Raw genomic sequence first — 23,660 nt, 5'->3', positions numbered from 1 at the left:
ACTTACGGATCAAGGAAAGCTCAATAGTTCTGCACAAAGTAGAAAATACATCTTTTTAGAGTAGCACAAGACTTGCCCATCCTGGTGGTCTTGGATACCATCATATATTTTGTCTTGTAGATGTCAGAATTAGTTTGGTTGTCTTTAAAATATTTCTTCCAGTGCTGATTATGGATAATTGAATTAAAAAGTTTCTCCTAGATGCTTATGTTGTAAGTTGTGTATTTTAATTGTTAAAAAACAAGGTCATGGAAAAATGTAACAGTTGGAACAATAATTTACTGTTGCAGTAGTGTGAGAACAAGCATCATAATACCTTGTTAAACTGTTGGATTGTGTGCATCATGAATAGATCAAAAAATGCAAATATGTGTATGGATGCAGACTTGTGTTTGTATGAGCATGATGCAGGGTGATGACAAACTATGTCACTCTGAGAATGCTTCTTGTCATTAACAAGTGTCACTAAGAGAAATGATGAAAGACCTGTAAATGATGATAGAAGGAAGCATTTATTCCATTATATGAGCACTTATAAGAGAATCAGTTTTGTTTTACTATAGTTAACTTTTCCAATGCTGGAATTGCATGTCTAGAAAAGTATCTTAATAACTAGATCAAAGAAATGTTTTATTCCAGAAATGCCATTGTTTTCAGCTTGTTCTAGGTCCTTATGTTTTAATTAAAAAAATACCTCTGTTTAGTTTTTAAAGCTTGAAAGCTCCGTTAGTAGGCAAGTTATCATATGGATCCACAGCTATACTTCTGACATAGTATGTATGATATGGGCTATGACACCCATCATTCTCTGACCCTCATAGATTACAAGTATTTTCTGTGGCTCTCTCTTGTATCATGTAAACCAAAGCTCAGAAGTACACATTAATCTCCTAATGCTAACTTTCTGTATATGTCTGCCATCTTTTAAGTCAGAGGTTGTACTAGCACAGTTTTTGAAATCAGCTTTTTCTAAAATACATGAGGGATTAAAACAAATATTAAAACAGTAAATATTTGCAGATTACAAGTTTGCATTTTATTTTTAGAAGACATTTTAAATTCATGGATATGGTATATAGTAAAGGAATTAAACAAGTGAACTAGCTTCTTCATAGCTTAAAACAACTTTTAAGTATTCAACGATGGTTGTTAAGATTTTATGTTAACATCTTTAGACTAGATGCTCTCAATAGTTATTTCACCCTTGAATCTTACTGGGATGCACGTGGATGATTCCATCACTCAAATGTTTTGACTGATAGTACATGATTAAATATAGAATTGTAAAATTAGAGCGAAGTGTTTTAATTGATTTGGGTTTTAGAGACATTGCTGGCTTACTTAGTGCGTTCGTTCCTTTTTAAAATGTAAGAAGAGGTACTGATCCTGGTACTCGTAAGTAGTTAAGGCTCTTAAAATTCATGGCACAGTGTGAATTAGATAAGGAACCAACCATTACAAGAATTTAAAATCCTCTGCTATCAGAAGAAAGAAAAATGACGTTTAATTTTATGTTTCATCTGCTCATGATCTAAGTCATCATATGTCACACATGTTAAGTGTTTGCTTGATGGAGAGACAGGTGCTCAAATGTGTTTTTTGTAATCAGGTTTTCTCTCTGTCATTGTTTTGCTTTTTGATAGTAGCTTTAGACTACCATTTCAGTATTTGCCCCCTCCTCATTCCTTTCCTCTTTAAAAAGACTGTGTGGAAATGCAAAACTAAAATTACTATTCTTAACTCACAGTTAGTAATATCCTTGAAAAAATGACAGCATAGTTTGAACAGTTATAGTTTCTATAGCATCAATATACTAAAAATTGAAGGCCTATAGTTTTTGAAAATAAGAAATGTTAAATTATTCTTTTTAGAATAGTTTATATAACATTTTGTTGAATCAACCTTTGACCCCTTCCCTAACAATGGAAGAACAGGTTTATCTTGGATAATTAGAACCAAAGGATAGCCCTAAGTCTTGGCCATTTAATCTTACCCCATACCCAAATATTTTGACTGGGACTAATAGCAAGCATGGTCTTGATTTATGTGAGTTCTCCTGTGGCAGGCAGGAAGGTGAGCAGCTCTGGGGTGCTGCCTGCTGCTCTTGTTTGTGTGATTGCCCTTTAGATACGGGTTTGTCAGGAGTTTGCAATCAAATATCTGGACTCCTGCTCTGTGCATATCATGACAACAATTTCAAAAGGGAAGCTAGAAGAGTGTGTTATCTCCTTCTTAATAAATTAGAAAATAAAACCAGTATTAGAAGAAAATAGCTATCAGCATGCTGAAAAATTGAAATCAAATCGAACAAACTGTAACATAGTGACTATATAGTTTCAGCAAAGTGACCTTGAGATTTTGTTCAGATGGCAGTTATGATTAGAAGTATTGCCTTTTCCCCCTATTGGGGATTTCCAGAACAATTTTTTTTTTTAAACCTTCACACAGTGTAATCAATAATCCCTTTAGGGGCACTTGATTAAGAATGCAATTCATTTGAAACCGAGGTAGAATGTTTTCAATGCCAAGTACAGTATGGTTTGCTCCTCACCTCTTCAATTCCTATTTATAATTTGGTCAACCTTTTGGTTTTATTTTCTGTATGAGATTTATGGTGTATCTAGCGTTCCTTCTGGAGCATTGGCTGAGTATGCAAAGGGAAGAGTGCCACCTACTGAGTCACCAATAGGCACCTACTTCTTAGTACCTGGATTAGCCCACAGAGCAAGGACGAGCCTGCCCCATTTTGGCAGCGGCAACCTATGAGTATAAAGTTGCTAAGAGAACATTTGATCAGAAAGTGAAATCGTCCTATGGTGTCTTTAAGATAAGTTTCTTCTACAAATAGAAATATGAGTTTGCAAATCAAGGGACCAGAAGTTTATAGAGATTTTGTCTGGGTCAAATAGTATCTGTAAAGGAAGATGTAGCATTAGGAAATTTATTTAATCTATTTATCTTAAGAGTGAAATGCTGTCTCTTTTCTTGCTGGGGGCTATTTTGGCATGGCTTTCCATTGAAAGCATTTTTGCCTTGGATTACTAAGTAAGTCTCTTGATGTTATGCACGTTTAAATAGTCACTCTAATCTTAATCCACATTAGTTTCTTTCAAACATCTAAATGTACTAAAAAAATGAGCAGGCTGTAAGCTTTCCAAGTGTGTTGGTCTCTGCTGGTGTCCGCCTTGAGGTACTTGTAGAAAGAAGGTAAGGACGCCAGAGGAAGGAAAGCCTCTGGTGGTTTGAAACACAGTTCAGTTGTCTCTCATAAATTGAACATTAAGTGTCGTATATGGGTGATAAAAGTGGCATAGGCTAGGTTTTATATACCCATTATTCATTTAGTTTGTCTTTTTCAATTAAAGCCAAGTCTGTCTTTTTCATCCCACTGAGTTTACATTTCTTTTTCAATCACATTCTGAACACATTACAATAGATGCTACCCAACAGTGGGTGGATATAGTGTAAATCTCAGACTAATGTGTTACTCACTGTGACTTCTTTGAAAATGTGTGGTGAAAAGATTTTGATTAGATAAATCTAAAGTGGTTGAAAGATGGCCAGGCTTATCTTTCAACAGCTCAGCTTTTTATCAAAATAAACCATTTAGCTTGTAAAGCCAGTTTTGAAAATTTTGTAGCTGATTGGATTATGAAACTCAGATACGCTTCAGCCATTGCACTCTGTGATCTGCGTTCTTTCTTCATGTCTCTTTCCATGTTTAAGAAGCCCACAGTTCAGCTGTAACATGGGAAAGTGCAAGGTAATCCAGGGGAAGCCATTGACCAGAACAATCAATACCTTTTCAATTAGCCATTTTTCCAACTTTGGGTATTTGCTTCCATTGATCTGCATATGCCCAGTTTAATTGATTTTTATGTTTTCTTCATTTCTTCATAACAGTTCATTTCCCGGTTTAACAGAAAAGAAAGTGTGGTTCTGTCCTGATGGCAGCCGAAAGTGTAGGCTTTAAGTTAACACATTAAGTTGGGTGACAAACAGCTCAAGGGACACAAAGTAAAATCTGGCTCACACCATCAGGTAGGAAAACATATGGAATTAAGCAGTAAAGCCATTTGGGGTGCCAGGATTGGTTTTTACAGTTATTTTATTGATCTGGGACTTAGCAAATGGTGGTGGATTCATCCCAGTTCCTGCTTTCTCCCATCGGCAGATTCAAGCCATCCCAGAGGATGTGTGTGTAGCTGGACAGAAGAGGTTACTAACCTTAGTGGCCTGTTCTCCACCTCCAGGCTGCAGGTCTTATTCTAGGCTGTTCCGTTGCGGGTGGGGGGTGAGGGCAGGTGCTGAGTCCTCACTGCCTCTTGGAGGAGTTTATCGTTGGAAGAATTTTGTTCTTGTTCCTTTTTACTATTTGATCTCCATGGAAGTTGGTAGAAAGCATAGTGTGTGTGTGTGTGTGTGTGTGTGTGTGTGTGTGTGTGTGTGTGTGATACTCACTCACTCTAGAGGAAGGAAGACAGGGTGGCAATTTTTCTAGGGGTTCATGCGTACAAAGAAAAGGAAAAGAATGGAAGTACCGTTCAGTGGGTGGGGTGTTAAGTGCTTGCCTCTTGGGTCAGATATCTGCTGAGTGGCCTCTGGGTTAACTGCTTAAGGATTGTTGAGCCAGAACACGTCATCTTTTAATTTTGCTTTTAGACCTTAACATTTATGCACAAAGCAGTTGTAAATCTGATTTTTCAGCTGCCTTGCCCCAGATCTTTACAGCTGTTCCCACTGGAAGGCTTACTCTTGACAAAGTTAAGGTGTAGCAGGAGCAAGCATTACCACCAAGTTTACTTTTCGCTAGGATAACCTTTTCCCGTTGCTAACTTGTGGTTGGAGGCCCGTGGAAGTGGGGGTGAGTCTGCTGTTAGATGCAGGCTGTGTGTGCTGCCCTGCAGCCTTGGAGGCTGCGGGAGGGTAAGAAGAGACAGGGACCATAGGATCTGTTGCGTTGGTGGCATCCTCTTTCCCGGGCTTTATTAAGCAGTAGCGAGTAGCTTCCCCCATCCTGCTTTTCCGTGGCTGGCGCCGGTGGGTAAAATAAAACCTCACCCTCAGAGAAAAAGGGAGTCTCAGTCCCTGGGCCCTGTGGCCAGTCTGCACAGGCTGACCTTTTCTTGTAGTCAAATTACCACGTTTCCCCGAATTACAGGCAGAAAGGAGTCAGCGAAATCTGCATATGAACAGAAGGACACGACCCCTGAAGGAAGGTAAAAGGGGGCCACAGCGGCTTGCTAGCTCACCGCGGCAGGCTACTTTACCATTTGCAGGGCTATTTAGAGCACAATAAAAAGCTTCAAATCTCTTTTCCAACCAGCCAGAGGAGCGCTTGATTTACCCAAGAGTTTTATTGCTGGCTTTTGAAATACTACTCTGGCTTTGAGGTACAAAGCCACAGATCCAGCCCCATTTGTCTGGCGTGGCTGCCCCAAGCTTAGCACTCTGCGCCCAGCTCTCCGCTCCCAGCTACATGGACAAGAACCCCGAGGTTTAAGGCTGGCTGGGTTTGGACTGGTTTCTGGGGGCAAGGCTGGGGCACCCCAGAACAACCTGGTCCCTGCTCCGACGCTGGCAAAGGCGCCGGGGAGCAAAGTCGGAGGCGGCGAGCTGCGCAGCCCCGCTGTCGCTGCCAGGACAGGCTAGCGTATTCCATCCGTTAGATCTGACGCGGTGTATATTTTAAGAAGCACCCTAGACTTCAAAAGCTTAAACACTAACCAAATCTGTGGGCAACCAACAAACCAGATTATTGCAGCCTTTCCCAGCTAAAGTTCTCGTTAAACACCACCAGCAGCAAAGCAATTTCTTCTCTGCATCTCTTTGGAGAATTATCAAAAAAGCCAGTGTTGGGAAAATCCTTCTAATTGCTTTTAAGCCTTTTTCTAGGAAAAAGCTTGGGAATAAATATATTAAAAAGCCTATTCTAAGAGTATAGATGTTTTCCATTACTCAGTCCTCCTCTCGAGAAATATGGATTTCCCCCTATACTCTTTCAACAAATGTTTTCTCAAAATAGAGGCATGGATTCTTCAGAACATATTGGGAGGATTTTAGCAAACAGCACATAGAGCGTGCAGCCTTTTTGTTGTTTTCTGTGTTTTTAGAAAACTGAAAAGACCCTTTAAAGAAATAACTTGGGCAGTAATTCCTTCTGTTATTGCTTCCGGAGATAGAAAATAGATCCTGTTTGTTTAAACTGGGATTGCATAATGAAAATGTAAAATAGGCAATTAAATACTCGTGGAAGAGGGAATTAAAGGCAAACATTGAGTGAAAATAACATTAAGCAGACTGTTCACCAGTCCTTGTGCCCCTGAGTCTTGCAAGTGTAGGGTGAGCTTGGGAGAGCTAGCAGCAGTAGTCTGCTGCTCCTTGGTCCTACCTTTTCAAACAGTTACTCCGTGGATGCTAGGGAAGCCAGTGATCTTCTCTTCCCGCTAACGTATGCTTGTCTAAAGGAGGCTTTCTCCTGTGGGCACAAACTGCTGCTGCAAGTTTTACTGTTTGGAACCTACTTGAGACCTTGTCCCACGTACACTGACCTCTGACGCTGCCTCTTTTTCCCTTAATTTAGGGGTCACAGAAGGAAAGAGGAACCAGGACATTTTGCTTTCATTTCATTTTGATACTTACTTTTAACATATATGTTGTTACTGGGCTTCAAACTAGAAGTTATTTAAGAGATTGTTTTGTGTTTTAATTTTATTTTTCCCCTTGTAATTATTGGTTTAGCAAAAAAAAAAATATGCACTTATTGTGAATCTGTAACAGCTTAATCTATATTCCTAATTGGAGCAAAAATACTTTTTGTAATCAAGAATTTATTGATTGCATTCTATTCTATGTATTAGGTTTTAAATGGTTCATCATAAATACAGTTGAGAGTGTTGCACTTTTCATTACTTATGTGTAATACTTTGTTTTGAATTTTTTTACCAATGTAAATTAAGAGACAAAGTAGTTAGATAAAAAGAAAGTAAAACACACATCTTTCTAGTACAAAATGTGGGTGATTTGTAGACAGGTTTAAAATTTTAGTATAATTCTCTATGATATTTTAAAGTGAGCCATGAAATTCTGAAAATAAAATATGTGTAAGCTATCCAGAATTTCATGAACAATAGGAACGGACGTCTAGGAATCAAACAACAAGGACTTCTTGAAATTTTACAGGAGAGAGAATTAGCCAACAAAATATTTAAGAGTTTTAAAATTTTAGAAGAGACTATGAGAAATGTTATAGGATGCCATAGAAATCTATTTCCGAGACACTATGTTTTTAAATAATAGAAGAACTCATTCTTTACTTCTTTATTTAAATAGTATTCCAGTGACTAGAAGCAGGGTGGGAAGCAAGGGCTCACAAAACCACATAACTGGTTGTCTTTTGACTTTCAGGGAGCCAGCACGTGTGGGGCAGGTAGCAAGGAGGGTCTGATGTGGGAATCTTGGCTAGAAAGGAAGGGATTTCTTTTTTCCTTTAAGCATTAGATAGTATGTGTTCCTGAAAGTGGATTATACTGGGAAAAGCAAACTCTTCTCAAAGACGTCAGCTCATCTTTAGAAAATACGGCAAATGAGTTGTTCTTATAGCAACTTAAAAATAATTATAAAACAGTTGCAGCACATGTATAAAAGCTTTCCACTTGCCTTATAGAAGAGACTTTGTTTTATGGGGCACTGTAGTTTATTAAAACTTGTGTGCTTCTTCCTAGTTTAATGATGCCAAACATCCAAATAGCATTTGCTGTGCTAAGCATCAGTAGAATATACAGATTTTATTAGCTAAGTGGTGAGCAGATTTGTTCAACTTAGTTTTTGGAACATACTTCAACTGTTATGCTTTGGACTGATAAATAACTACCATAGACTGCACAGATATTAACACTTAAGTGTAGAAATAATCATTGACATATTTGTCTTCACAAAAAATGGCTCTTTTTTATAATTTGTATCCTGTTTTTATATTTCATGGTTTAGATGTTGAAACATTTGTAGCAGACACACTGAAAGGGGAAAATTTATCCAAGAAAGCAAAGGAAAAGAGAGAATCTCTCATTAAGAAGATAAAAGATGTAAAGTCTATGTAAGTCACTTGCCTTTTTATTACTAATTTCTTACTCAGAAATAACTCTAATTAATATTTATTATGGAGTTAAATTTTATGTGCTGATTTATTAATGTTAAGTATTTTTAAAGGACAGAATATATCTCCACTGTAATAGTTTTAAACACAGATGTAATATTCTTTTTGTTTATAGTTATATATTTTTTCTAAGTGTCTTAGCAAAATGCTGTGTTTATTTTGAGCATCTGAGGACATATTTGAGGATTTTACTACCCATCAGACCTTGAAAAAGAAAATCTTTTAAATTGTTACTGCATTAAATAAACAAATGTAATATATTATAGATATTAAAGATATATGTTCTACAATTAGATCTTTTTAAAAATTATCTCTCTTTCATACTTAAATCTTTAAAAATGCATGTATTATAAATTCCTAAGCCTCTTGGAATTGCCATTTCAGGACAGAAATAGTTTTTTATCTAGATGTATATTTATAATATAGATTTTGGATTTGAATTTGAATTATTGCCACTAATTAGACCTTGCTTTGATTTTCAACCACATTTAAATGTTTTATTTTCTTTATTTTGCAGCTATCTTCAGGAATTTCAAGACAAAGGTAAATTTCAAATCTGAAATGACTTTCTTTTGTGGAGATTTTCAATAGGGTAATCTAACATTCTGAAATTTTATAGTTGGAATCAAAATTTTAATTTCCATACTATGTGTTTAGACCTTCAAGATGAGGGTGCTAGCTCCCCCTGCTGAGAGGAGTATCAAGAAGCAGATCTAGACTGCTCCGCATTTCATAGTCCTAGGTGTGTGTTAGAGCAGTCTAAGTACAGGCGTGTACCCGCAGTTGCACACGGAGGAGTCAGGCATGTACCCGCAGTTGCACACGGAGGAGTCAGGCATGTACCTGCAGTTGCACATGGAGGAGTCAGGCATGTACCTGCAGTTGCACATGGAGGAGTCCGGCATGTACCTGCAGTTGCACACGGAGGAGTCAGGCATGTACCCGCAGTTGCTGCACTCACAGTCAGGCATGAACCTGCAGTTGCTGCACTCACAGTCAGGCATGTACCCGCAGTTGCTGCACTCACAGTCAGGCATGTACCTGCAGTTGCTGCACTCACAGTCAGGCATGTACCTGCAGTTGCTGCACTCACAGTCAGGCATGTACCTGCAGTTGCTGCACTCACAGTCAGGCATGTACCTGCAGTTGCTGCACTCACAGTCAGGCATGTACGTGCAGTTGCTGCACTCACAGTCAGGCATGTACCTGCAGTTGCTGCACTGACAGTCAGGCATGTACCTGCAGTTGCTGCACTCACAGTCAGGCGTGTACCTGCAGTTGCACAGAGTACTTAGATGAAGCAGAGGTGGGCTGTCACCCATTGCTGTGTTACACCACAGAGGTGGTTTTATGGGGATGTAGGTGGACCTCAGCTGGGTGATCATGATTCATGCTTGTGTGGCACAGGAGATGGGACATGCTAGGATTTACACTGAGCTATGTCCCGAGCCCTTAGGTCATGTTTTTAAAGGATGAGTAAAAATAGTTACAAATTTTATTTGATAGCATGAATAATATGTTTTCAAATGCTGATTTTTTATTTTTATTTCGGTTCTTTTGATATGAATACATGTGTACTTTAGAAGTTTCTAGAGATGGGAATTTGGTTTCATTGTTTTTGAAATATATGAGAGCGTAGGTAAGGTGGCAGTTGTCCTTTAGATCTGAGAGGCTGTTGACTGAAAGGCACTGGGAGTCTCAGGTACTCCATATTTCCAGTTCTTTGAGAGGACCTGAGTACTGTCCTTATTCCCGGGGTGCTAGCTCACAGGTCATGATCTTCATCTTGTGGATGGCAGGATAAAGGTTACACTGTGAGGTCGGTTCATCAGTGGAACTAGTTTCTGAGTGTGGGTGAGAAGACAGTGCGGCACCTTCTTTCCAGGTCCCCATCATAACTCCTATTTGAGATGACTGTAAGTAAGAGGACAGCCACAGCTCCAGGACACCAAGCTCTTAGACCCATACGCCTAGTCAGTTACCAAGAAGTCTTCATTTCTACGACATTGGCTATCAGGATCCGTGTGAGCCAAGTGGACCAGAAGAGGATTTGCCGTACTGAGATGTTTTAAACATGATAAAAGCTAAGAGCAGGAAAATGTCTCCTCCTCCTTTCTAGTACTTACAGTTCTGTGCTACAAGGAATCTTAAACCGTGGGCTTAATCCTGTTGCATTTACTTAGGTGACTACAAAAATGAGTTTATTCATTTTGATCATGATTTTTTTTAAATATAATGCGTTATTTGTGAAGAAATAACAGATACCAGATCTTAACTCTTCTTAAAAAGTGTGTTTTGCTGCACTGATTATTTATTGAGCTCTCATTGTGGCTTAATTATTTGTACATTAAAACATTTTCAGCTAAGAAGGCATGATAATGGGAAGCCATTGTATAACTGCGTGTCGTTCAGTAATAGTGTTGGGGCTTTCCCTTTGGGATTCTGTTTTAGAACTTGTTCAGGTGTGTGGATATTAAAATTACATTACTGAGACACATTCTTTGTCTCCAAAGAGAATGGAAGTTTATATAGTATTGGATAGAAATTGAAAAATGAGCTTAGAAGAAGAGTTCAAATAATGTGGAATTCAGAGATTTCCCCATAATCATTTTCCTCTAAATAAGTCATTTGCAGCTCAGTCCTGCTGTATTGAGTTAACTAATCACCAAGACTGCCTGTACAAAGTAAGCCCGTGGATAAATTAGATGTATACCTTGGAGAAATATGAGAAGCTGAGTAATTTTATGCCATCACACCCTTACAATATATTCAGCTTTGTTCTAAAAGGACTATTTTGTAGCTTATTAGGACTAGGGAAGGACTTAGATAGACTTAATAGTTGCAAAGTGGTTACCCAGCAAGCATCTTCTTTAAAAGATCTCTATGTTGAAGGAATTCAGTTCTAGGTTGTTCTGATGCTGCTGGCCTGCTTCCAGTTCCCCCTGGGCATCTGGGGCATTTTCCTGTTTTTACCCTCTCCCCCACCTTCCCCCATCACTGTCTTGTTGCTATGGGATCACAATGAAGTGAGTGGAAATTCACCTTTGTACTCTTGGTTTTCATCCTTTGTTAAGTCAGTGCTAGGTTAATTTTAATATCACTATTGTGAGAAAGAGGTTCAGGTAGAGAGTTCTTAAACAAAATGAATAAATTGAGATTTGCTCATTTATAACTGTAGTTATTAATTTCTGTAATGTTCACAGGTGTCCGTTTCCTCCTTATGGGCCCTTTTCATTCCTTCCCCTACACCGTAGACGATCTCCCATCTTGGGATTTACGAAAGCAAAGTTTACAGGTTGAAGTTTTCAGTCTTTAAAATGAGTTAAATTGATATGATAGTTGCAATCTTAAACTATAGATCTTAGAAGATTTCCTTTGGTATTTCTGCATTTTGTGAGAATAGCTTACTTTGCTACAGTGGCTTTTCAATGTTGAGGCTTACTGCTAAACTTTCCATGATTTATATTTATTTCCAAAGGAAGGTATTGTTTTAAAACTTCCCTTCCCATTTATTTGATTTTTTTTAAGGTTCTTATATAATTGAGCATAGATTCCCCATTGAATAGATCTGTCAAGTTGTTAACTTTAGAATAATTATCAGTTGTTTATCTAAATGCCTTAATTTTTATTAAGAAATATTTGGTCTAGGCAGAACATAGTTTGCTTGGTATAGTCCCCGTTATTCAGTAGAAACACTGTCAATTCATCTAAAATAAAAAAGGTCCCTGGAACTGTGAAACTCTTGACAAGACAGATAACTGATGCAGGTTTCTTAGTTACAATATGTCCTGATACTATCAAGTGTTCTGAACCCTAACCCTGTAGGTTCAAGGTCTCTACACATTGGAATTCTGCTGTATGATTAAAATTTTTTGTTGAGACAGGGTCTCTCATTTTAGCCCAGGCCAACCTCTAGCTCAGGATTACAGACGTACACCACCATACTCTTAACACATAATTATTTTTTAATTGTTCTCCATCACAGGCCTCTTAAAGTGACTTAAAATAGTTATTTTTGCAGTTTACATATTACTATTTTTGTAAAGACTGTTAGTTATTGAGCATTAGCTAGAATTTTCTAATACATATTATGTCCATGACAAATAGTTACACTCTAGTTAAATCTTTGCCTTGTATTAGTCTCAGTAATGATTTAGGCATTACTTCCTTTATAGATTTATTGAAATAAGATAATGCAACCCATAGCAGATGTTCAGTAAGTACTGCCCAGTGTGTATTCTTCAGTGTGACTTTGTCAAGAGGGTTGAAGTTAATCTCCATTCTGAACCTCAGTTTTGAAAGAAATTTTTAGAAGTCTTTAAGTCATTAAAAGAAGTAGATTTTAAATGAGACACCATTTCAAGAGAATGTTTTTCAACCCTGCAATCACTAGTGTCTGGCTTTTTTCTTTCCCTGTGCTGGGCAGCCTAGGCGTGTACTCACCCCAGAGCCTCAGTGCTGGCCAGCATCTAGTTCTGAAATGTGACTGTTTGAGATGCTGCAGCTCTGATGCTCTCACTTTTTCCTGGAGAATTCCTTTTCCCTCTAATTGTGAAACAGTGTAATAGATTGTGCCTTTAAGACTCTATCAGTATTGTTAAATATGCACAGATTTATTTAGAAAGCAATTTCCTTCCACCTTCTCATTCGTCTTATCTAAGCTTATTAATTGACCACTTTTTAAAAATAGCATGACTGTTAGGTAAGAGGGGATACATTTTAGTGTGGCCTAGTGGAGTCTTCAGAATAATGGAAGAGTCAGTCTTTGGGTTTAATTTCCTTTCCTTTAACCTCCCTAACATAGTATATTTGCAATCGAAAGTTAATTCCATAATGAAATCCGAGCAAATTACACTAAAGGAGTTCCATCCCACCACCCCCTCCCTCCTCATGCTTGTACAAGTGTGTTAAAGCATGTTTGAGATAATGGGGCCTGTAATGGTAGAAGCCTATTTCCAAGGTAGTCCTGGAAAAATGATGGCCTTATTTCGAATCCCTGCCTCAGTTTGGTGTGAGTTATGCTTATTATTTGTTGGCTGTAAGTTGGCCTTCTAAGAATGAGAGGAAAATTTTACTGTGTCATTTGGTGGCTTAAAAACTGAACTTCCCTTAAGAAATTACTAAGCAAATGCATAATTCTGTATGTTTAGCTGTATATTATTACTTGAGAAATCAGATTGGTTCAATGAACTGATAGAGAATTAGAAGTTAATTTGTTCTCACTTGGAGTTATCTCTCCAAATTTTGTCCTTGATGTTCTTTGTGAGGGAACGATTATTCTAGAAGCTGTGTTTTAGTTATAATTTTTTTTAACAGCTGTACATATTTATGTAGTACAAGTGATATTTCAATATGTATGTGAGACAGGCTCTGAATTTTAGGTATATTTGGCTAATTATCGAGTTATATTTAAAATAGGATTGTATTTGACAAAATAGGCGATAAATTGGGCAGAATGTCTTTGGTGGTGGTAGAGATCGTGACTGCGCAGTTGCTGTTGGCTGCATCTGTAGGCATTTAAGAAAATGGTAATTGATTATAAGCCATGTGAAAAGGGATGGCTAGCAGTATTATAAATTTCAAAGTAGTTATCAGGGACCTATGCTGCTGTGGTACAATTAAGCCTTGAAGTTGCCACTAAAACGCAGGGAAGGAATGCCTTGGATCATTGTCTTTTAGATGGTTAACTTTGTATCGTTAATTAAACTTTTGAAAGTTGTGGGATAAATCAAATGCTTTTCTAGGGAAACAAGAAACAGTATTAATGAGCAACAACCCCATAATTATCCTTGTGAGTACATAACAGGGACACATTCATGTCTTTTCTTTGCGCAATAACTTTTACAAAGAAGTATTTTTAAACTGATCATTAATTTTATGACCACAGAAATGAGATGCAAAATTTATGCTGTTGTCATTGGCACAGGCTCAAGGCACCACGGACATTATGTGTGATTGTAATAGAATGGCTGCCAACTAATGACTGCAGACATTACATTCGAGCACGCTTTTCTTTTAGATGTCTGATTAGTCGGTAATGCTTTCAATTATGTCTGTAAATTGTATTGGATACGTTTACCTGATGCCCATTGTTGATTGGAGTTCAGTATTTTATTACATAAACACACACTGAACATTTTCCTTTTAATTTATAGAAGCCTTTGCAGGTATAGCTATAGATACTTAGCCCTGGGGAAGAAAGATGCCGTGTGCTACTCAACAGCGACCCCTGTGTTCAGTTACAGAGCCTCCGGAGAAAAAACGGCTTTCCTCCTTTACCGGAGGGGGAAATGGCTGGAAAGCAGAATCAGAGGGTAAAGAGATGGCTCCTGGGTGCAGTAAAAACCCGCTGAGAGTCGTGCTCTCTCAACTCCATGAAGCTTTAAAAAAGGAATGCTCCCCACACAGATGCTGTATAGATTCCTGCACATTTGGAGCAGGTCCTGGGCAGAGAGAGGGTGGGGGCAAGAGGGGGTGTGGGCCGGGGAAGTAAGCAGTCCCATAGCAGTAGTTAATTTAGCTTGTCTCTGATAAATTCAAATATCCCACTGACTTAGAAAAATCAACTCCTTCAGTCAGTCTCAGGTCTTATAATAAGTAAACTGAAGACAGTTTCATTTTCATATATAATCAAAAAGTATTTAAAAAAAAACAAGACAAAACCAGAGAGGTCTTTCAACATCTCGGTGACTGATTTTTATAGAATAAATTTTCTTACAACAAATGTTATTGATGTTTTGGTTTTTATAATCTTTGTTATATATAGCATTTATATACAGTATAATTTGGTATATGAACCCATGTGTATATGGTCACATACATACACACTAAAATAGATAATAGACATATCAAAAGTTAAACTATTGATCTTTAAAACTTTAAAAAAGTTTTCATTTGTCTGGTCATTTCCATATAGAATGTGAGGGTTAAGCTGAGTGTCTGAGTTCGTCTCGATAGATTGCTTAGCTTTATTGTTACCTGTAGTTGTAAGGTCTGATATCCCGAATGCTAAGTTCTGGTAATGTGTATGAAGTAACCTGACTCCTTAAACATTCAGCAAGGAATTTATTTATTATTTATTTATGTATTTATTTATTTTAGTGTGTAATGTGAAGTGTCCTTAGAAAATTAATATACCAATTCTTACTTATTAAAAATAGGGCATAGCAATTAAAAGTAACTGAGAATTCTGTGGTCTTTACTATATATCTCATGTATTATCACAACATGTTCAAAATATTTATTAGCATTTTCTGAGGCTCCTTTTTATGTTTGTAAATAAGTACTCTCTTCATAAAAGAGATATTTTAATGTTCTGGAAAGTACTTTGAACACCCTGAGAAAGATGAGCTCTGAAGAGTTAGTAGCATCTACATGCATATTTTGGAATTTTAGCTGGGGAAGAGATATTACCAGATTTAGTGTATCACTGACAGAATTGAGATGAGATAGCCATCTTATTCTGTTCTTCAGGAGGGATGTCACCATCTCTACAAAGTTTTTGAGGATAAGAATGATGGTTGCTCATGAAATAACAAAATCATAAGGAAATAGAAATTAACAATTAATTCTTAAATTATGTAGACAATGTTGTCTGGAGAGAACCAATCTCTTTAAAATGTGCAGGAAAATAGGAGGCAACCATCAAATGCATGGCAGAGGACACACACATCCCATTGGATGGATGTCAGAGGACACACACATCCCATTGGATGGATGTCAGAGGACACACACATCCTATTGGATGGATAGAGGACACACACATCCCATTGGATGGATGTCAGAGGACACACACACATCCCATTGGATGGATGTCAGAGGACACACACATCCCATTGGATGCATAGAGGACACACATACATCCCATTGGATGGATGTCAGAGGACACACATCCCATTGGATGGATGGCAGAGGACACACACATATCCCATTGGATGGATAGAGGACACACACACATCCCATTGGATGGATGGCAGAGGATACACACATCCCATTGGATGGATAGAGGACACACACATCCCATTGGATGGATGTCAGAGGACACACACACATCCCATTGGATGGATAGAGGACACACACACATCCCATCAGATGGATGTCAGAGGACACACACACACACACACACATCCCATTGGATGGATACAGGACACACACATCTCCATCAGATGGATGTTAGAGGATGCACACACATTCCATCAGATGGATGTCAGAGGACACACGCATCCTTTTGGCAAAATTTCCTTTAGCTGATAACAGATAATTTCAGTTGTTAACAAATAGTGCACTATTAAAGATATGTTTTGCTGTTGTTGAATTCATAAGAAAAATGATTATGTATAACTGGGCTTAGCAAATAGCTAATTCATTTTTTTGTAAGTATTATGATACTTTTTAACCAAGTACATGGGAACTCCCCTCACCCACCAGCTTTTATCATAGGAATTAAATATGTAAAGCAAGTAGATAAACAGACTTCTACAAACCAACCTAGGATTTGGGAATCAAATAGGAAACAGGCTACCACAAGAAAACAGTGGCTTATATACCACTGTGTGAAAATGGAAAGGGTTTGTAGATTATTGTGTTTGAATTGAGAGGGATTATATGAGTCTTAAGGCATTTTCCCCTTAATGAATTCCTGCTCTTGAAAATGTAACTATTTTTAATCTAATATAATCCTGTGGTGACTTTTAATGAAAACAGTGTTCATGTGGCTTTACATAGTCAATTTCTCATTACAATTTTTCGAATTATTGAGGAGGTAAAGGGGATTACTTGAATTATTTTCTCTGTTATGCTTTCCGCTTTTCAGTTTCTGTTAGATTACTTTGTCTTGTTTAATCTTTGTTTGTTTGTTTTTGTTTTTTGAATGTGTAGAAACCTTCTTGATCTTGGGATTGGGTCTTTTGGGTCTTAAGTAAGCATTTGTCTGCTGACCTTTAAACATAATTGCTAAGTCATCTCTATTATGATGCATCTAAAATAAAGTCAGACCTGGTTTACATAGTTCAAAAATGCTTTGGTTTTTTCCTGTTTCAGTGACTAAATTTAATGATAAAACTGGCTTGCATTATTTTCAATGGGCAAATCATGAAAGGCATTTCTCTGATTCATTTACAGGTGATGCTGAGGAGGGGGATGAATATGATGATCCTTTTGCTGAGCCTCCAGACACTATTTCCTTAGCCTCAGAACGCTATGATAAAGATGATGATGGCCCCTCTGATGGTATGTGATGCTCCACCGTAGAATATACCTCTTGGCACTGTCATATGAAACTGCTGCATGCAGAGGGAGTGGGTTTATCAGAAAGTTCAGGCCTGGGGACCCTCACCTCTAACAGAACCTTTTCAGGATGGAGGAGCTCTCTCTAGTGGTCCTCGGGAGGCTGCTTAAGTGTGTGGTTGCTTCCTTCTTTTTTAAAGGAAATTCTCATAACTAGAATTTTCAGGCAAGTACTGGTATTGTTACAGGAAGTTCTTAGCAATAGTTTGTTGGTTAATTTAATATTATCAGATTCTTGCTTCATATTTAATTGTGCCCCTTAATGATTTTTTGTATTATTTATTGTATAAATAATGAAAAAGATATTTGGTGTACTTTTTCTTAAAACTTCATACAAAATGAGTTCATAAAATATTAAATCAATTATTTCTACATTGCCTTCTCATATTGAGACAGGTTTTTTTTTTCTTATCAAATGCCTTTTTACTACACATTTTCAGTTTTCTGATTACCGCTTAAAGTTGCCCCGTATTACACATTAATAGTACAGTGTATTCTATTAATTGAATTAGTAATAGAGTTGTTTATATCTTAGTGATTTTTTTAAAAATCTATAGACTGTTTCAGAGTTATGAATCTTATTTTTAGGATACAGCAAGTGTCTTCTTTTTGATAGCCAGACAAGTGAATCCGCACTCTGGAAACCTCGTAAGCGTGATCTATAGTTATAAATTAAGAATGCGTACCAGTGCATTAGCTATGCATATGAATTTGTGCCACTCATAGTTTCGCATAGACATAGAAATGAAGGATGTCTTTTGCCACATATGATGATCAAACTGTGCAGTTCCGTCTCTAAGTACAATTGCTGAATGAAAATGTGCTTCCTGCATCAGAACACTCCACATTCTGTGTTATCCAGATCATTCCCTTTGGAAACATAAATTGCTTTTATGAGGTATAAAATTATGTCTATTGCAGAACAGGGATAAGTCAAGTGCATGCATAAGTGATAAACATTCTAACCACTGACTCAGAACAAAACAATCTTTTTTTTTTATATCCAGAACTTTGTCCAATGTGTAGTAGTGATAATCGTATCCATTTTCTGTTACCTTTTACAGTGAATTTCTGCTCTAAAAGGAAGGAGTATTTTTTGTCTTCTGTCTTTTACAAAAATGCGTGTTTCTCGTCACCCATGCTTGCTGTCCATAACCAAACATCACCCTTTCTAGCCTCATCTTTAGCATTTTATAATTGATGAAATAATATTTTCAGGCAAAATAACGAATTATTATTTAAGTTGTACTGTTTTAAGACTCATTACAATTATTTGTTTTGCTTCTCTGTAAAATATATGTATGTGTATGTGTGTGTATGCATGTATATATGTGTCTGTACACATACAGAGACAGAACATTTATATTCAAAAGAATAAACATACATTGACTGTATTCAACAAGTACATTTATCAAGTTTTCAAAATGAGCACAAATATTTTAATGTATAGAGACCATTATGTTGATTATAATAGCCTAATGAATTTTAGAAAAGTGAATTGTTATTAAATCATAGAAACTTGCCGGGCGTTAGTGGCGCATGCCTTTAATTCCAGCACTTGGGAGGCAGAGCCAGGTGGATCTCTGTGAGTTCGAGGCCAGCCTGGGCTACCAAGTGAGTTCCAGGAAAAGGCGCAAAGCTACACAGAGAAACCCTGTCTCGAAAAACCAAAAAAAAAAAAAAAAAAAAAAAAAAAAAAAGAAACTTTTATGATTATTGTTTTTTTTCTTAAGAATAAATGATTTGGGGGTCTGGTGAGATGGCTCGGCAGGCCTGAAAACCTGAGTTCTATCCCCAGGACTCACATGGTTGAAAGAGAAAACCAATTCCCACAGGTTCATCTCTGACCTCCTCATGAGTACTGTGGTACATGCGTGCACCACTCCCATCAATAAATAAATGTAAAACAAATTTAAAATTTTTTATGTGCTTTCAAAATCAAAATAAATTGATATGAAAAACTTGTTAAAAGAGATTTAATGGCATGTTTTTGTGTAGCCCCAGTTTTTTTGTTAAATATCTGTGCTTATTTCTTAGTGCTGAAGCAGTTCTTAAGCAGATTAGACATTCTACTTGTATTATGATTCATTTTGATATATTAGTAGTAAGACTGTAGCAGTTTTGCATTTTCTTGGAACATGATAGGTTAGTTTTTAGACAGTTACTGGACATTTACTCCAACATATCATTGCATTAGTTTGCTTTTCGCAGCTTAGATTTTGTCTGTGTTCTTTGATTTGTGGAGTATAATTTCCTTCCCTATGATCAGTCTAATTACAGAAGTGCATTTAACAGTAACTGTAACTAGTCCAGCCTTTGTCAAGCCAGGCTGTTAGTCTGTCCTTTTGACTTTTACCTTGTGGCAGGCACTAACAGTATCTGAATGTTGATGGATTAGAAACTCTAAGCATGATAATGTATTTTTCATAGAGTTAATATAATTTTCAAGGTATTGCAAAGGTCAAACCTGCACATCTCTGTGAATTCTAAGTCTGCCTTTCCCTTTAATATTTCTTCTTCTCTGTTCCTCTGGTTCAAAAGTTCACCCAGTTCCCAAATGGCCACCTAATTTTCCAGTTATTCCCTCAAGCCATATGTGTTTTGGTTTCTTTATGGTTTATTAGGTACTGTAGGAAAGTAGCATAAGTTATATCTTCTAATGAAATTCAAGCACACTTCAGTGATGCTTCGACTTGATTGCTGGTAGCAATTAAATCACAGCCACGGAGAATAACGCAGTCTCACCAAGTCCAGACACCCTGTCGACAACGAATGGGGGAAACAGAAACAAAAACATCTTCAAGCCCCGCCAGACATGCCGTTTCCAGCCTGCCTGCTCTTATTTTGTTGTTGTTGTTGTTTGGTTGGATTTTTTTTTAATTGACCAGCTGCCTGATGGATAGCAAAATCATAACTTGCTGCGTGCTAACAGGCAGAGTTCACATGTGGGTTATTGAGAGCTGATAAAGGGCTAGATGGAGTTTTGATTTTCGCGTTGGACCTTGGTACACCAGATTAATGGAATTTCAATGAGAGAGCAGAGAAGGCACAGCTTTGTCAGAGAAACAGATGGAGATTCTATAGTCACGTCTGCTCATTAATACTAGCTGCATGAAAGGTGCTCTCTCCTCTATACAAACGAGTTGATATAATTGATTTTTGAGTGGTACATTGAAAAAAAAACACCTTATTGATGACTAGACTTGTAACATAAATAGTGACAGATTTTTATATAGTTTGTAACACAAAAATGTACTTTGTGACTTTTTTCTTCTCTCTTTGGAAACACTTTTTATTTTTATTTTTTTGAAAGAGAAATATATCTTGAGACCAGCAGCTAAAAAGGAGGAAATGCCATGCTGAAAAAGAATAGCAGGGCTCTGCTTTATTTCTAAATGATTGCATGGCTGCTGTCAGAGCTGCATTTTGATATGGTAACATTCAAAAGAAAGCAGTTTCTTTTTATTAGCTTTGTGTCTTTCTTTCTCTGGAAGATCAAGGACACAAGTTAATGATTGTTTTGGTATCATTGTTGATAACTCTTACAAGTTTTATGCTAATCCTTTGGCTGGAGATACATTGGGGTGCTAATATATCCACTCAGTGATCAGATGAAATTGGAGACAGTTAGACGGAAAGCTCAGAGATACTCTTTATTGCACACACAGCGCAGTGTTTGGGCGCTGAAGTAGTACATGCACGGTAGTTGTTAGTCACTGTGCAATGACTCGAGTTTCCATGTGCTACATCGAGGTCGTTTCTCATTTATTTTTGTTGTTTGTGAAGGACGCCTCTAACCTACGGCATCGCAGCACATCTCTGAGGTGAGGTGAAAGAATTCACTAGGCTGGAAGACGTATATTGGCTCTGCTTGTCAATGTTAGGTCGAAGGATCCCCGTGGACATTTGTTACAAGTCCGAGTCAGGGCTAGACCATAATCACTTCATGGATAAGAATCTGGAACCGCTGGGGTGAGAAGTAGGAGAGCTAAAGTGAAGCGGAAGTAGAGAAGAGGCATTGTGTGGCTCTTCCTAGTTAGACTTCCCAGGCAGATAGGTAATGGAGAGCTCTGGGCATTGGCAGAGACACACACTCACATGCACTGATATTTGTCTAGGAAGGGGTCTGTTCCTTAGAGCTTGGAGAATAAGAAAAAGGCTAAGCTATTTTGATCATAATTTATGATAGCAAATAACATTTTTTTTCTTTTTTCATATACCTTCCCTTAAGAAACGCTAGTATATAAAAATTTGGATTTATAAAAATTTATGCTACTTGTTCCAAAAGACTACTTAAAAAATGATGGTCTGGGCCAGCAAGATGGCTCAGTGGTTAAGGTGCTTGCTGCCAAGCCTGGTTATCTGAGTTTGATCCTCGGGACCCACATGGTGGAAGGAGACAGCTCATTGCTGTAAGTTGTTCTCTGACCTCCTCACAGGTGCTGTGGCACATGCTCGTGTACGTGTACACACACACACACACACACACACACACACACACACACACACATACACACACACATCACAAGAAATTAAAAAATTTTAAAGGATGCTGTAGCCAGAAATTTTCTTCAGTCCCTCCTGGCCCCATGGTCCCGCAGCCACTTATAAAATAATCACTCACAGGCTTAATATTATTTACAAACTGTATGGCCTATGGCAGGCCTCTTGCTAGCTAGCTCTGATAACTTAACCCATTTCTATGTATCTATAAGTTGCCACGTGGCTGTGGCTTACCAGTACTTTCACATCTAGCTTCTCCTGGCGGCTGGTGTCTCTTCCACCTCCGCCTTTCTCTTTCCTGCCTCTCTCCTTGGATTTCCTGCCTACCTCTAAGCGGCCTTGCCATAGGCCAAAGCAGCTTATTTATTAACCAATGGGAACAACATATATTCATAGCGTACAGAAAGACATCCCATAACAAGATGTGTATAAATAATGAACTTTCACATCTTCTAACATGGGCTTAGATGTAAACCCATCTACATGCACACCATAAATTGTATGATGCTTTTGAGGAAGACTTTTTTTTTTCACACATAAAATGTTCTTGTAAAAGTCAAGCAATAGTTGCTTTACTTTTTTCAGGGTGTCACTAGACTATGAAACAATGTTTATAACTAGAAAAAAAAATTCAAGATAGCTATTTAGGTGCTTTTTTTTTGCCATAGTACATGTGCTTTTGATATCTAAAATTGTATTTTTCATTATTCTAAGAATTTATTGATCAATTGGGGATTGAACACAGGACTTTGAGTGTGGGACTAGCATTGTTTGTGTTCTAAAAGTTTAACTTTCAACTTGAACCTGTCCTGTGTATGTAATGCATATTAACATTTTATATGTTGAAATTTTTTGTTCTTTCAATATTCTAAATTACTAGCTTGTATTGTTTTTAGCAATATAGGAACAATGATTATTTTAGTTATTTCTCTTATATGTACAGAACAATTTTAAGTATTGTTAGAAGGGAAGAGACTATGGTTTGGATACATATTTTTATAGGACATTGTTAAATAGAGGACATAATTTTGTTTAAAAAATATTTAGTTGTGTTTATTTAGGGGTGGGGTGTATGCCATGCATAGTGTGGAGGCCAGAGGACAACTTGTGGGAATTGGCTCTCTCCTTCTACTATGTGGGTCCCAGGGATTGAACTCTGGTCATCAGCATTGGAAGCAAGTATCCCTACCCATTGAGCCTTCTTCCCTGCCCTAGAGGACATCTTTTTAACCCCAAAGATGTAGATTGTGTGACTGGGGTTGAGAGCACACAGATGTGTAATATTTTTTGGTACAGAGTATGAGTGGATAAAAACAAATGGCAGTAAGAACCAGTTTTTTCCAGGTTGGGGAGATGGCCAGTGGCTAAGCATGTGGACAGGAGTTTGGATTCCCACAATTCTTCTAAATACCAGATGGGTGTGGTAGCCTGCCTGTACTTCCAGCCTTGGAACGAAGGCAGAGACGGGATCGTCAGAGCAAGCTCCTGACAAGACTAATCTCTAAGCACTGAGCTTTGGGTTGCTTTAGAGATTCTGAATAAGGTAGAAGAGTGAAGAAAGGTGATTCCTGACACTAACATTGAGGACATGCACACAAATACACACACACACACACACACACACACACACACGATGGAAAAAGGAAAAAGTAATTTTTCTAAGTTTTTGTGCTATTTAATGGGAACACATTATCAAACTAAAACAAAGTGGGTGAAT

At 37.6% G+C, this 23,660-nt stretch overlaps 1 protein-coding gene across 1 annotated transcript in view; it reads left to right on the top strand.

Annotated features, from left to right (window-relative positions):
- Positions 1 to 23,660, top strand: part of Skap2 (src kinase associated phosphoprotein 2) — a 160,348-nt gene that overhangs the window by 976 nt on the left and 135,712 nt on the right. The window contains exons 2-4 of the mRNA XM_059257845.1: positions 7,990 to 8,095; positions 8,673 to 8,698; positions 17,276 to 17,383. Coding sequence (XP_059113828.1) covers positions 7,990 to 8,095; positions 8,673 to 8,698; positions 17,276 to 17,383 — 240 coding nt within the window. The remainder of the gene's footprint in view (positions 1 to 7,989; positions 8,096 to 8,672; positions 8,699 to 17,275; positions 17,384 to 23,660) is intronic.

Source organism: Peromyscus eremicus, chromosome 3 (genome assembly GCF_949786415.1).
Source record: "Peromyscus eremicus chromosome 3, PerEre_H2_v1, whole genome shotgun sequence".
Classification (NCBI taxonomy): domain Eukaryota; kingdom Metazoa; phylum Chordata; class Mammalia; order Rodentia; family Cricetidae; genus Peromyscus; species Peromyscus eremicus.
The sequence above is the reverse complement of the archived record's forward strand: the minus strand, read 5'-3'. Positions and strand labels throughout refer to the sequence as shown.